Below are 16,041 nucleotides of genomic sequence, written 5' to 3' on the forward strand. Positions count from 1 at the left end.
ATTTCAGTGCCATTAGTTGGAGATTAGCACAGAGCTTCTCCTTTCTCGTCTCCTTTCTGGTTCATTGTGGTTCCAATGTACCTAAAATGCCACCTGTATGGCATTAATGTATCATATTACCTAAACCTGATGCCGACCAGGGGCTTGTATTATGAAGCAGGATTACTGAGTTAGCTGGATAACTGCACTGAGTAAAACCATGAAGCAGGATTACTGAGTTAGCTGGATAACTGCACTGAGTAAAACCTTGAACAGCTCTTTTTACTGCAGTCCGTGTTCAAGATTTGGGACGGTTCTGGGTTTTACTCATAGTAGTTATCCAGTTGAATCTGTAATCCTGCTTCATGGTTTTACTCATAGTAATTATCCAGCTAACTCTGTATTCCTGCTTCGTGGTTTTGCTCATAGTAGTCATCCAGCTAATTTAGTAATCCTGCTTCATGGTTTTGCTCATAGCAGTTATCCAGCTAACTGTAATCCTGCTTCATGGTTTTGCTCATAGTAGTTATCCAGTTTACTCAGTAATCCTGCTCTGTGATACAGGGTTTTACTCATAGTAGTTATCCAGCTGACTCTGTAATTCTGCTTTGTGATACAGGCCCATGGAAATAATTGTTAAACAGTGAAGCAGCAAATTATTTATACAATTTTTCTTGTGCCGAGAAGAAGCTTTGGCTGGGCTTGTGAAAAGGCACTGAATCGTCTTGGTAAACTGCGTTCATCCACTCTGCTATAAAGGGGTGATGACGCATGCCTGAAACTGGGTCATACTCCACAAACAAACACGAAAGTGTGGTCAGGTAACCCTTTGATGATTCATGTAGGCCTAACACATTAAAACTGACAAAGACTGTATGCTTTTTAAACTCTCATAAAGGGGCGACATAGCTCAGGAGGTAAGAGCAGTTGCCTGGCAGTCGGAGGGTTGCCGGTTCAATCCCTGCCCTGGGCTTGTCGAAGTGTCCCTGAGCAAGACACCTAACCTCTAACTGCTCTGGTGAATGAGAGGCAACAACTGTGAAGCGCTTTGGATTAAAGCGTTATATAAATGTAGTCCGTTTACCATTTAATGCAACCTTCATGTTCTGGTTAGCTAGCTAGCTGCAATAACTGCCTAGCAATCGCTGGTTAGCTAGCTAACGTTGTTAGCGACGTAATGTTAGCTAGCGTCAGCCAGGTCAGATGAGGTTACTTATAACAAGGCAGGACTATTTCAAACGATTGCAAGCTAGCTAAAACTTTAGCGGTTGCGAACTTGCTAGCTGGCTAATAACGTTAGCTAACGTTACTTTGGATATCAAAACATCAACAGCTGTCAAGGCGTTACAGCCGTTGCCCTAGCAATGACGATAGAATCGTAAACAACCCAGCTCCAGTGTGTGAATGGTACCGACCCACTAAATAACCACCTTAATGCTGGGTTTTAATAGAACAATGGGCATTCCATTAACCCAGCGATTACCCGCTAAATCTGATCTGAATTGGGCTTTAATTGTATATATTAATAAACATTTAATGACACTGCATTGTCTCCGGTAGGCAGCTCACAACTTGTGTCTCCATATCGTCCCTTAGCTAACAAGAACATCGGCGTTAGAAGGCATAGAAAGTGTATGGGCTTCGTATTTAAAGTGACCAAACCAGTGAACACATTAGCATAAGTCTCCGCCCCCACACTGACAAAAATCAATTCTACTCCGCACGAGGAGAAAGTGGCTCTTCGCGAGCGAGTAGAACCAGCTGGCGCGCGGCTCATTGTTTTATTCTCGGTGTTGAAATTTGCGCGCGTGAAAGTGGTTTTGTGGTCGCGCAGTGAACATCTGCTTGCGCCGATTATTGGCATTAAATTGACGACATACTGTAGGCCGTCGCACACAACACCGCGTCTTTTGGTTCGTCAGTTCTGATTGCTTCGTTTTGCTCAAAAAGTTCTACTTCGTAGGAAGTATACTGCCTGCTTCATAAGGCGATGTGGTTGGTGGGTTTACTGTTTGACAGGTGTCCTCTGGTTGCATATATTTCCTGTCTTTTTTTCAGAGACTCTGTTTGTGCTGTGAGGTTTTGACGACGTTGGCACGATGGCTGAGGCTCCTCTGTGTTCTGCGCTGCTTATTTTTGGGGTTTTCACCTGGGCCCATGGTGAGTGCAATAACACATTATTCGCTGTCTGCCTCTTTCTGTGTGTTTTTATCGTTATACTGAAAAGCTACAGTTGTGCACCTGGCTGAATTCTCCTAAAGAACTTGCCATGATCTTGAAATTTGAACCTCAAAGATGAATAACATTCTGTATTTGTAATGGATATAATGTTTCCCGTTCCCATTATTATTGTTATCAAATAACTGCTGTTCACTGCAGCAACATTTCTGTCAGAGAGCTCATAACCTGCAGTCACTGATATTTCCATTTAAGCATTTACCCTCAGTCCGAGCATTGCACAAAGCTTACTCTTGTTTCTACACTCGAGGCGTTTATATCAGAGCAGTGTACCGCGCTCAGGTAAACAACAGCAATACCTCATCTGGGAATGGAACCTGCAACCTCTGACGCCGTTAGAAGCCCAGTTTCCTGACGATTACACCACCCCGCCACCGCCACTAGTCACAGCCGAACCTCTTGTTATGTTTGCACCTGTACATTGTGTCTGGCTGCGGGACTTGACAAGCATTGTGAAACTATGTCACAGGTTCTAAAGCGTCACTGTGTGTATCTCTCCGATCCAAAGGGGACACAAAGGTCAGGTTTGTGAAGACGAGACCTGGAGAGGGAGTTACCCTCACCTGTTCCACGACACTGAAGGGCCAAGAAGCCCTTACTCTGTACAAGACTCTGCTCAAGCCAGAAAAGGTTTTCTACCTCAACCGTGATCCACTTCAGCTGACAGTAGAGCAGCCATTCCAGGGTAGAGTGGCGACAGCTGGAGAATTTTCAGCACTCTCTGTAACCATTAGCAACCTGACTGCCATCGACTCTGGCCTTTACTGGTGCCAATACAATAAATACAATACGCACACCCATCAGCTGGATGAGTGCCGGGGAGAAAGCCCGGTTACAGTGGTGGACATCACTGGTAAGTATTTGTGCCGCATAAATTTCATTACATTACATTACAGGCATTTAGGAGATGCTCTTATCCAGAGCAACTTACGCGACTTTTTACTTGGCATTTACATTTCATCCATTTATACAACTGGATATATATGCAGGTTAAGTACCTTGCTCAAGGGTACAACAGCAGTGTCCTACCCAGGAATGTAGCCTATTACCTTTCGGTTACAAGCCCAGTTCCTCACCCATCATGCTACACTGCCGCCCCAATTTCTCGGATGGCAATGCATTCTGAGGTGTCATCCATCCATTTTGTAGACCGCTCGTGCCTGGTCTGGATTGTGGGTGAGTGCTGGAGTCTATCCCAGCATGAAGTGGGCAAGAGGCAGGAATACACCCTGGACAGGTCGCCAATTTTTTTTCGACCAGCCCACACACGATTCGCTCACAGATTAATGCTTATGGGATTCTCCAGTTAGCCTAACCTGCATGTTTTTGGACTGTGGGAGGAAACCGGCGTACCTGGAGGAAATCCACGCAGACACGGGGAGAACATGCAAGCGCCACAACTGATTGGCCCTGGCTGGATTTCCTTACGATCCTGTTGCTCCTCTTGATGTGATCCTAATATAAGGTGTGCACGTTTTTTCTGTGAGAAACCAGATGTCTGATTGTGTGCATGCCATCTTACAGACTCACCCATCTGTGACAGCCTGACCACCACCGAACCGCCCATCAGCGTTGCCGAAAATAAAGGTGAGTTTCCAACCCCCCCCCCGACCCACACCAGCTACTGCAGCAATGAGCTTACAGTACCGATGATTATGTCTGAACTCCATTTTGGCAAATAAAGAAATGCTGCCTGCTGTACTTTCACTGGGTCAGGGTGAAAAATAAATAGGCCTAAATAAATAAATAAATAAATAAATAAATACTGATTTTGTGCGCATTGACGGTTCTAATTTAGGATGCCCTCCTGGTGATGACGCGACGGTCCTGGTCCTCACCGGACTGCTAAGTGCCAGCTTCGTGTTCCTAGCATCTGTCCTTTTACTCATCTGCGTCATTCCCAAGGTAAGCGGACGACTTCGCCAGAAACAGTACCGTACGCATGCATGTATTCCATCTCAATGCCGTCGTATCACAGACCATAGTACGCAAGGGACACTTTGAAATGTAACTATCTTGATGTGAGCCTAATATTAATCAATTTGTCATTGTACTGCTATCTAGTGGTCGTTTACTTATGAGTGCATTATTGTTGTTGATTTCCGATCCTTTCTGAGAAAACGAATAGGTTAGCTGTTTTGATAATAGAGTAGGCTATATTTTTTTTTTCATCAGTAGGGTATAGATTCATGTGCAACTGTGCAATTCTACACACTTACAAATGGTAATATGGTAATATACTTTAATTGAATTTCCGGTTTATTCGTTATATACATCGATATGGAAGTTGCATAGGCTACATAGCCTTTAGCCATTTAAAAAAGTGGGTAGTTTAGTCTTTAATAGAACTTAGACAGACTGGGAAGTTGCCTTAATTATTGGTCTGCTAGGTGGGTTGGTGTAAAAAAAAAACAAAAAAAAAAATACATCAATCACGCCGTTCAAAACATCAGTAGGGTTCATGTGCAAATATGCAATTCTGCACACTTACAGATGGTATCAGTTATACTTAATTCAATTTCCAGTTTGTATACATTGATATGGAAGTTGCAAAGGCTACAAGTCTACATAGCCTTAGAAAATCTTGAATTTTAAAAAGTGGATAGTTTAGTCTGTGATAGGAATTAGACAAACTGGGAAGTTGCCTTATTAGTCTGCTAGGTGTCAGAACAATTGGGTGGGTGTCGTTGTTCAAAACACTGTTTTTTTCCAGACCTGGCGTCTGCTGTTGCACACCAGGCATAACTTTTGCAGACTCGATAGTGTTTAAACGTCCTTCATTTTTGAAAACGCCGTTTGTTTTCTGGACTGTGCATTCTTTAAAACACAGTTGCGTGGACTGGCGGAATAAAAATATGATGCCCGACAAGTTACCGTTGTCGTGGTAACAAAATTTCGATTCCTTATTTTTTGTTTTAACCCGCCACCGCCTCCCTTCACCACAGGTGAAAAGATTTCATGAGAAGAGGGGGCAATTTGATCGTCGCACTCATGACACTGTTTACGAAGAAATGCAACCGAAGTTGCGCCAGTGACCCCCGGCCCCGACATGTTTTGATGTTCAGTGATATGTGTGTGTGTGTGTGTGGCGCTGTGATTGTTGTGGTGTGTGTGTGTGTGTGTGTGTGGTGTGTGGTGTGTATGTGTGTGTGAGTCTGTGTGTGTGTGTGTGTGAGAAGAACTGTGTGTGTGTGTGTGATGTGTGTCGTGTGTAACTATTTCGTTTAGTTTTTGACTTGAAACGACTTTCGCTCTAGGGGTTTCGTCATCACTTCACGTCCTGGTGTTATAATATTTATGTAGTAATATGATATAGATGCGTCTGCCAAATGCCTGTAATGTAAATGTAAATGTAAATGTGTGTGTGTGTGAGAGAGAGGCTGTGTGTGTGTGTGTGTGTGTGTGTGTGTGTAAGAGTCTGTATGTGTGTCTGTGTGTGTGTGTGCGTGTGTGTGTGTGTGTGTGAGAGTCTGTGTGTGAGGCTGTGTGTGTGTGTGTGTGCGTGTGTGTGTGTGTGTGAGAGAGAGGCTGTGTGTGTGTGTGTGTGTGCGTGTGTGTGTGTGAGAGAGAGGCTGTGTGTGTGTGTGTGTGTGTGTGTGTGTGAGGCTGTGTGTGTGAGAGTCTCTGTGTGTGTGTGTATATATTTAGTTTATTTGACAAAATTAAAACACATATATCAAAAGACTTGCATGTGAAGAAATTGTCAAGAATTTGTCAGGAATTGTCAAAAAGTTCTGGACTTATGTCCATCGTGGTCCTTCATGGTCCTTGATGTTCCATAATATATATATATATATATAGTATGTTTTTCTGTTTTTTTTATTTTTAGTTTTATTATTGTGCAAAATATGCTGCAAAGCTATGCATTAGAGGTTGTTTATAGTTTATTACTAATTATTATTAGCAGGAGTAGTATGGCATTTCATAGTTGTCAAATGATGTGTAACCCAAATATACGTTAAAATGCCGCTTCTGAAATTAATGCTTATTTTGAAATATGTTTATGCAACAAATTTGTAATAAAGGTCAGAAAAACAACAATAAACAGTGCCCCCTCAATGGAAAGGATCTTATGAATAGTCTCTGCCTTCAGGAAGCACACATCCTCTGTGCACACTCTCACATTCTGTCCTGTTACACCTTGGACCGAAATATTTTTCCCTCTGCACCAACACAATTAATTCAACACATTTCATAATGCAAAAAAGACATTTAAAAAAAATTACAGACTTATATTTTTTATTTACAAGTGTATTCACTCCCTACAAAGACAATACTATGTAGATGGGCCTTTGGCTGCAAGGGCAGTCTCCTCAGGTATGCCTGTATGAACTTTGCACATTTGGATTTAATCACTTGTGCCCTTTCCTCCATACAAATTTGCTCCAAATCTGCCTAGTGAGAGAGCAGTTTTCAGCCATACCACAGATTTTCAGTAGGACCTCGTTTTTTAAGTCATTCCTTTGTAGTTTTTTGCAGCGTTCGTTGGGCCGTTGTCCTGTTGGAGCGTGAATTTGCCCCGAACGCAGATCTTTTTCAGACTGAAACAAGCTATCATCAAGGATTTGCCTTTCCAGTCCCCCTTTCACTCGATGGCAGCTTGAAAGCAGCCCCACAGCACGATGCAGCCGTGCGTGACAGCGAGGACACCGTTTCCTGGCTGCTTGGCGTCGCTTGGTTTGCATCTAGCAGCACTGTGCCATCAGGCCGACCACAAGTCTCAGGGCCTGTCTGTGGTGAGCTCGATGTTCTCAGAGAACCAGCGTCCGGCTAGCCGCTGTCCCCAAATGGTAAATGGTAAATGGTAAATGGACTACATTTATATAGCGCTTTTATCCAAAGCGCTTTACAATTGATGCCTCTCATTCGCCAGAGCAGTTAGGGGTTAGGTGTCTTGCTCAAGGACACTTCGACATGCCCAGGGCGGGGTTTGAACCAGCAACCCTCCGACTGCCAGACAATCGGTCTTACCTCCTGAGCTAAGTCACCCCCAAATCTGTGCAGAGCCCTAACCTGTGCAGAGTCCTTACCTGTGCAGAGTCCTAACCTGTGCAGAGCCCTAACCTGTGCAGAGTCCTTACCTGTGCAGACCCCTAACCTGTGCAGAGCCGTAACCTGTGATATACTGATCGGTATTTGGAGGTATAAACTCTGCTAGAGTTGAATTAACACCAGATATCTTACTGTGTAGAAAAGGTGGCATAAGACTACAAAAAACACAACAACTTTTGCCAAAGTGCCTCAAATCAAATTTTATTTGTATAGCGTATTTTACAGCAGTTGTCACAATACGCTTTACAGTCAACCCTGGCCTAAACCCCCACAGGAGCAAGCCTAAGGCAACAGTGGCAAGGAAAACTCCCTGTGGCAGATGGGAAGAAACCTTGGAAGGAACCAGCCTCAAGGGGGAAACCTATCCTCCTCTGGTCGGCTCAGGGTGCCGACTGGTGACCAGTATGTCAGTCAGTTTTATAAGATTTGTGATGTGGCTCAGATGATGGATGGGGCCGGGTGGCGGTGATAGGGAACAGCAGGTGGCGACAGATGTGGGCAGGGTGGAGGCAATGACGAAAAAGGGGCTGGACCGCAGAGGTGGGGGAGACCAGACGACTCTCGAAGCATGCCTCATGCCTGCTCTTATTAACTACGGATTTAATCTTAAAAACTGCCGGAGTTTGTGTGTATTAAGTTATCAAGGCATTGCATTTCTCGGACAGAAACCAACAGAATTGCTTGTCATGTGAAAAGTAAAAAAAAACTTATTTTCTTTTTTACCTTTGATCAGTAGCTCAGAATGCAGGCTTCAGCTGCAAAGGTAACGATTCTTGCTCAGGTGTAGATGGCAAAACTGACAAAAAAAAGTTAGGATTGTGTAGTGAGGGAACCTTAAATATTTATAAAGCACCAGGGCTGTAATGGAGGAACAGTCTAGCTTTGGGTAATGAATTTAAATATTTCTTTTTTTGAATCCAGATCTTGAAGAATAACAGTCTTTGCATGCAACGCTTTGACCTCTGTGGCTTCACACTCTAAAAATAATGCGTAAGGTGTCTGGTGTGAAATCTGCAGTGTCTTTCTTTGGTGTGTTGTTCTCACGTATTTCTGCACATGCTCCAGTTATTTTTCTTCTTACCAGAAGAAACCTTTAGGTTCATATTTTTATTAACTTTATACATGTATGCCAGTGATTCCCAACCCTGTTCCTGGAGATCTACCGTCCTGTAGGTTTTCACTCCAACCCTAACAAAGCACACCTCATTCAACAGCCTGAGATCTACCGTCCTGTAGGTTTTCACTCCAACCCTAACAAAGCACCCCTCACTCAACACCTAGAGATCTTGTTGAGCTGCTGATTAGTAGAATCAGGTGTGGTTGTGGGTGACTCTCTGCGGTTGCTATTGCATCAAATCAAATCAACTTTACTTGTATAGCCCTTTTTTTAACAGAAGACTGTCAACAAAGACGCTTTATGGAGTTGCAGGAAAAAAGAGCAAAAACAGGCCTGTGAACCCCTCAAAAAACCGAGAAGTTTGTAGAGGGATGGGGAGTTTGTTCCACCACCGGGGGAGCTAGCTCCACCTTAGCTCCCCAGTGGTGGAACAAACTCCCTGTCCCTCTTCGAACCTCCCCCTCACTACCCATCTTCCGCCGTGGTCTGAAGATGCATCTCTTCAGACTATACCTGGACTAACTGCCACCGCTCTGTGAATCATTTCACTTTAAATCCCCCCTGTCATGACACTCATGTTACATGTACCCCCGTTCCAGCACTTTTTGTAATTTGTATATTGTAGCTTGTTCTTCTCCCTAGTTTGGCTTTGCATAAGTTAGGTCAGAATAGTGTTCACTGCGCGAACTCAACTGTGTTCTTGGCTATAAATAGCTGTACGAAATGAGCATTGCACCTTATCAAACCTGTGTTTTGTAGTTGTCCCATGACCACGATATGTACTTTAGTACGTCACTTTGGATAAAAGCATCTGCTAAATAAAGGTAATGTGATGTAATGTAAGCGAGGGTGGAGAAGCTCTGTGGTCAGGGCGAGTGAGAATTGTTCAAGGAGTGCAGGTGGCACCGCTGCAGCAGGGGGAGGTGGTTGAGCTGTTGTGTTGGGTTGAATCACGTCCTGTAGGCAGGCAGAGGCTGTCGTGTTGGCAGCAGTTTAGGCCAGAGTCAGGACTTCAAACCTGATCTTGGCTGCTCTTTTATGTCTTCAAAAAATCATCAGATCCAAGGGTGTAATTAAATGGGAGGATTAGGGGGGTCATGACCCCCCAATATTGCAATATATATATACACACTCACCAGCCACTACATTAGGTACACCTGTTCAACTGCACCCGTTAATGCAAATATCTAATCAGCCAATCACGTGACAGCAACTCAATGCATATAGGCATGTAGACATGGTCAAGACGATCTGCTGAAATTCAAACCAAGCATCAGAATGGGGGAGAAAGGTGATTTAAGTGACTTCGAACGTGGCATGGTTGTTGGTGCCAGACGGGCTGGTTTGACTATTTCAGAAACTGCTGATCTGCTGGGATTTTCACGCACAACCACCTCTAGGGTTTACAGAGAATGGTCCGAAAAAGAGAAAATATCCAGTGAGCGGCAGTTCTCTGGGCGAAAATGCCTTGTTAATGGCAGAGGTCAGAGGAGAATGGCCAGACTGGTTCGAGCTGATAGACAGGCAACAGTAACTCAAATAACCACTCGTTACAACCGAGGTATGCAGGAGAGCATCTCTGAATGCACACCACGCCAAACCTTGAAGCAGATGGTGTGTGCATTACTTTTTAAAATCACACTACCTCACTACCGATGTGTGGTGTGCGTAGGCTATATACAGTTCCGTGGTGTGGACACGGTGTACACGATTCTTTCCGAATTGATGAATGGCTGCTTCGCGCAGACACGAGCAGTTTTCCGTAAAAATGTGCCAACAATGAAGGACTGAACTGAAGAGTATCTCATTTATATCTACACGCGCCGCTCCAGCTAGAATGTAATAATACACGTTCTGTTTCTATCGGGATGAAGATCTGCACCGTTTACGTACGGGTAGTGTCACTCAGTAATGTGAAATTATATCACACTATGGACGACAATAGTACGTCGCCACAACCACATTTTGTTAGTAGGGTAGAGGGAAACGTGGCAAACGAATCCGGTTCGTGGTCATAGGCCTACAGATCCCTAAAATGACTTAATCTGTTTGAAAGACCGCAGCTAACCCACAGATGCCAAGCGAGGCCACCCACTGCACACCTAAAGTAACTTTGGAATTTGCCTTCCCTGTACATACAGCCCCACCTCAGGGTAGGATGTGAGTAACAAAGGGGTATACCAACGTTATGAGCTTATCGGCGCTTTCGCGTTCTGTTGCAGTAGGCTACGCTTCACTTAAAAGGTCCCAGCTTAAATACCCATACGTCGTAAACTGCAAAAAATTTTGTTAAAAACTAGGTGCGGAACACGGGAACCGAATATTACCCCATGCAGCACAGGTGCGCCCGGAGGCCGAACTACACGGGAGTGGGAGGAACAGCAACACAACAAGGAATTGCGCCAACGCAGGTTAAGTCACGCGCGTAACTGCGAATGGAGACTTGACTGGAATTAAGAACTTTGCCGTCAACCTGAAGACTCGCGACGGAGAGAAGGACTAAAGCAAACAATACAACTCATCTAGCTGACCGCACTCTTAGCACATCCGACCGAAATATGAGGAGAACTGGATATACAGGTGAGCCTCGACAGACCGCTGCAAAATGTCCTGTTTTGATTCTCGTTACATTTCTGCTGGACCCGGTAGCATTGTGTTGTGTGAGTACTTGTGAGTGGAAAATCCTCTCTCCGGTTATCCGGGTTCTTCTAGGGACACACCACATAGACTTAGTTTGGGGAGCGGGTTGCTGTTTCGTACTGTACTTGTAGTATTTTCTTGCGCTTCCACCACATTCGCAAGTTCAGTGTCAGTTATTGCAATACCTGCTGTTTAATGAACTTGTCAAATCGGTTCGTGAATGTCAAACTGTGCTAGCCATTTCCCTTATCCGCTATGCGTGTGGCGCACAATAGTGTGTGTGTGCGAGTGTTTGCATGCGCGCGTGTTATTGTTTCGGACGGGCTTCAAGTGCCGGTCCTCTGGTGCTAACGGTTGGTGTTTTTTTTCTTCTCTCATTGTGCATTGTTTACCAGCGGAACAAGAAAGCTGACAAACTTGTTACCCTAGTTGTAAACGTCCCCCGGATGACTTGAGTTGTGGTTAAAGCAAATAAATAAATAAAAGATTTATGGGCGCGGCCGCGAAGAACGCTAGACTTGAAATGATCCAACGGTCACAACGGGAAAATACAGTTACTAAATAACGTCGGAATTTATTGGGCTGTATGAAAAATTTAAATAATAACACTACTGTATTATGCACTTGAAAGGGATGACACTTCCTCGTGCCAAAGAGATAAACATCCTGTCCTTATGAGCAAGGGATGTCACGCACTCTCTAATAAAAGACTTATGCCAGCTATATATGAAATCGTGTTCGCGTAGTACTTTTGGAACTATATAATTGTGTTACCTTCTATAATTTAAGTTTGATTTGATACATAATCTGCCATTTTAATAAAAATGAAGAATGTCTCCTATCGCTGCCACCTTAAATGCACACACATACACAGCATGTATGATGCTACGTCTGGTAATCAATACAATCACCCTCGTAATATGAAACAAGAAATATGTGATCCATTTTTGTGGCAAATACATTTGTTGTTACCATATTTGTGATGAATAGCAATTGTTTTTCATATCACACTGGTGTGTGTGTGTGTGTGTGTAGTGACTAATTAGTGAATTTGCAAGCATGCTTGTTAATGACACACACCTAGTTGGAGGTAACTTGTCTGCATCCAGTTAAAAATAAATGTTGGTCATAACTTCTTAGCAGTTTTTTGTTTTTTAAAGAGAGTACTTGCATGGGATACCTGAAGTCATTTTAACCAAAAGAAGGCACATTGAATGATTGAAATCAGTCAGTCAGCAAATCAGTAATAATAATAATAATAATAATAATAAAATGAGGGAAGAGAAAAACGCACTTGGTTTTCTAAACCAGTGTGGCCTAAACGCACTGGGTTCGAGTCCCGGCCATTTGGATCCTCTCTGTCTGGAATTAGGACGATCTCCTTGTGTTTGTGTGGGTTTGCTCCCACACTGAAAGACACGCATGTCAGGTGAGGTGTTCTCCTGCCGTCGCCCTTGACCAAGGTACAGACCTCCAGAACTGGAGTTGGTCCCCGGGCGCTGCACTGCCTGTGCCACTGACGGGTTAAATTCTGAGGACAAATTACCCCATGGGATTCAATAAAGTGTATCTTATCTGTCTTATCTTTTCACATCCTGCCCATTTACAGTTGCTCAATATGTTTTCCTTCCACTGTAAGCGATTCAGGTTATGTATTATTTTTTATTTTTACTCAGTGGTTCAACGTCTGTGCGTTTTTCCACCTGGGATTTGAACCCGTAACCTCTAAGTTACAAGTGCCCGGTTCCTTCACCGCCGCGCGCCGCGCCGGCTGAGATTTCCCCTGGTCTCGGGAGCGGTTTGCTTTGAGCCTTCCTTTTGAAAAGGCCCGTTCGTGCCTGTTCTGCTCTTTGCTCCCCGCCTCCTCCGGAACGCCTCCCGCCGCTGCCGTCCCGGTCGCCACGGCAATCGCGGCTCGCCCAACACGTCTGGGGAGGTGCGTGTTGGGTCTTGCCGGGGCCTTGTGGGTTTGCGGCGGGGTATATAAGCTGCTTAAGGAGCTCTAAACTGGCACGCTTTTTTTCTGAGCCGTGAACATTGGCCGATACCGCAGACTCCGCTGGTCTCTCACATACTCAGTTAAAAAAAGATTTTGCCCCTTATTTTCTCCCGAATTGGAATTCCCATTTTGTTCACATTCGTGCTCATCACTGCAAATTCCCTCTGTCAATCTGGGAGACCGGCACGTAACTTCCTCTGAAATGCAGGATGGCAAGCACCACGATCCACCATTCAGACGGGCTCGTTTCAGTACGGTCATTCAGATTGAAGGAGAGCTCGGGCAGCAGTGCTGATTTGTGTGAAATGTACAGCACCTCGGCCTTGCCCTGGCTGAGCTTAGGATGGCAGTCTTCCATCCGACTTGAGATGACCATTGGTTCGCACTGAAATGTGGAGTGTCAGGTGGAGAGGGACAGTTAAAAAATGACAGGAGATGACAGACCCAAGAGATTGCACATTAACCCTTTAAGGTGTAAGATCCACGAACATGTCATTAGAATGTTCTTGACTGAACATTCTAACGCTGATGATGTCACAATCGCTGCTGGTGACTGAAAGCAGCAGAGTTCTGGAACGCTGACTTAGAATTCGGAAGAAAAATAAGATTCCAAAAAACCTACTCTTGAAAAGGTTGAAGTTTGCTAATTAGCTGGTTACTTCATTCCCCTGGCCAGCTGATGAAAAATTTGGGGAACCCCCCTGTGAACATCCTGTTTGAACTCTCATCAGAAGTGCTTTGCGGGACAGAGAGCTGGGACTTTCCCACCTCTGTCAGGTGACCAACCGGGCATGTCTTGCACACTGATCATCGCGCTGGGCGGCGTTCCTGCCAGAGGCCTCCTGGTCAATCAGTAACTCACCTGAGCGATGATAACACACCTGACACACAGAGGCGTCACCTGACCATCAGCTGTAGGCATGAGTGTGAGCGTGTCCTGCGATGGACTGGTGACCTGTCCAGGTTGTACTCCTGCCTCTTGCTCACCGCATGCAAGGGCGGAGTGTAGCACAGTGGGTAAGGAACTGGGCTTGTAACCGAAAGGTCGCAGGTTCGATTCCTGGGTAGGACACTGTCGTTGTACCCTTGAGCAAGGTACTTAACCGAAATTGCTTCAGTATATATCCAGCTGTATAAATGGATACGTAAAATTCTACGTAAAAAAGTTGTGTAAGTCGCTCTGGATAAGAGCGTCTGCTAAATGCCTGTAATGTAATGTAATGCATGCTGGGATATGCTCTGGCTGGTTTTCCATTCATGTAGTAGGATCTGTGTCTGTGAGTTTATTGGCTCACAGTTGACTCTTGTTTGGGGTGATGGCGGGAGGTATTTTGGGCGGTGGTGGGTGCGAGGGTGGGCACAGTATGTTTGCAGGTCATAGGGTGGCCACCTGAGCTTTATTGCATATCTGAAGGCTGACTTCCAGGAAGGATATTATCTGGGTAAAAAAAAAAGAAGAAAGATAAACAAAGTGACTCACCCTCCATTTTCCTCTTGGCCTGTTGAAGTGATTTATGGAGGTTGCCGGGTGCATTGCGAAATATCAGCGGTGGAGTATATAGGCCAATAAAGCACAATGCTGTTTATGAGCATGCGAGGAGAAAAATGAGCCTGCAGTGTCTGGCCCTGGCACTTGAACAGGGGGCCCAGCCTCCATAGCAAACAGGGCTGGACTCAGGGCCACAGCAGAGCAGGGCTGTCCACTCCCTCTTCCCTTCACATCTCATTCGCTCTCTCCGCTCCTCCTGATTGGACAAGCAGCTTTGCTACAAGGGTGGTCGGTCGACGGATTTTACAGTGAACTTTGGTAATGAGACTCGAACTTGTGCAACCCAAGTGGGGTGTTTTCTTTACAGAAGTGCCCACAACTATAATGCCAACATGTGTATACAAATACAAAAGAATCTGCACATGAATTGTACCCACGTACCCCCAGCCACAGTACTGACAGCAAATGACCTGCTTATATACTACACATTATTCGGACTATACCATTTCCATACAATATTCAATTATCTCAGAAGAAATGACAGTATATATTTTACACATATAAATCGTTATACATATATGATGAGTTGCTACTTTATACCTAAAAATCACATATCTAATTGGGTACTAGAAAATCTTACCGAATACACTTCATGGTATCCACCCGGCTAAAATAGCCAATTCTTCTTGTCCAGCGCTTCCAGTAAAATTGCGCCGAATCGTGACATTCGGATTACGTCATTCCAGTTTGAACATGGAACAAACGGAATAAACAACGGTTAGTAGCAACTCCTAGCATTGCGTTTATTGAACATGGTATACTAAAATAAATCAAGTGCAGTACATTATGGTGGTGAACAGATGTACTGTAGCCAATGTGTTTCAGTTGACAAACTGGCAAACATAAATGGTGCGCACTATTTTTATGAAAGCGGCGTACTCGCGCCAAACAACCATAAGCTGATACACAGTAAGACTAAAACCCGATCGTTTTATTTAAAAAAATAGTGTCCTAGCAGGAACTGAGTGTTCGCTCCGTTACAAGCTTGTTCACAGATTTGACTTTAGATTGTAGATTGCGCGTGATTGGTCTGTGCGTGTGTAAATAGTGCGGTGCGGTGGTCCCCGACCCTGCTGCCGCAGAGGCGCATGGCATTTAGGTTTTCTCGGTCACTCAGTGCTTAATTAAACATCCATGCATGGTCAAGGTAAACTTTATTATCCCAGAATAGGGAAATTTCAAATTGTCGTGCTTGGTACACAAACAAACAAGGTAAAAAAAATGTATATATATATATATATAAAGTACGATAAAAAAAATGAAAATACTGTCAAAGTTAAATACAGCATTCCCCTCCCAGCCCGTCTGACGCGCGTGCGCATAACACACACACACACACACACAGATACAAACAAGTGTTCAGAAAATATTGAGTTGATGAACTCGCTTTACCTGGTTTGCTGGGTCTGAATTATTGCTGATTGTGAGGTGGAAATTAAAGTGAGCAGCCCTACTGACTTTTCCAGG

General features: G+C 44.4%; 2 protein-coding genes across 3 annotated transcripts in view; both read left to right on the top strand.

Annotated features, from left to right (window-relative positions):
• The first annotated feature begins 1,073 nt into the window (after positions 1–1,073).
• LOC135243265 (uncharacterized) lies at positions 1,074–5,283 on the top strand. The gene is made up of 6 exons (XM_064314957.1): positions 1,074–1,892; positions 2,038–2,139; positions 2,726–3,070; positions 3,742–3,804; positions 4,016–4,122; positions 5,163–5,283. The coding sequence occupies exons 2-6, from the start codon at positions 2,079–2,081 to the stop codon at positions 5,250–5,252; spliced, it is 666 nt and encodes a 221-aa protein (XP_064171027.1). The 5' UTR covers positions 1,074–1,892; positions 2,038–2,078; the 3' UTR covers positions 5,253–5,283.
• Positions 5,284–10,514: 5,231 nt separating this feature from the next.
• LOC135243916 (septin-9-like) overlaps positions 10,515–16,041 on the top strand; it is an 81,744-nt gene continuing 76,217 nt past the window's right edge. The window contains exon 1 of one of the 2 annotated variants that reach the window (XM_064316058.1): positions 10,515–10,966. In XM_064316058.1, the coding sequence (XP_064172128.1) occupies positions 10,945–10,966 (22 nt within the window). In that variant the 5' untranslated portion in view covers positions 10,515–10,944. Of the gene's footprint in view, positions 10,967–15,207; positions 15,292–16,041 lie in introns of those variants that run through there. The other variant, XM_064316062.1, reaches the window with a different exon arrangement.

This window comes from Anguilla rostrata, chromosome 17 (assembly GCF_018555375.3).
Source record: "Anguilla rostrata isolate EN2019 chromosome 17, ASM1855537v3, whole genome shotgun sequence".
NCBI lineage: Eukaryota > Metazoa > Chordata > Actinopteri > Anguilliformes > Anguillidae > Anguilla > Anguilla rostrata.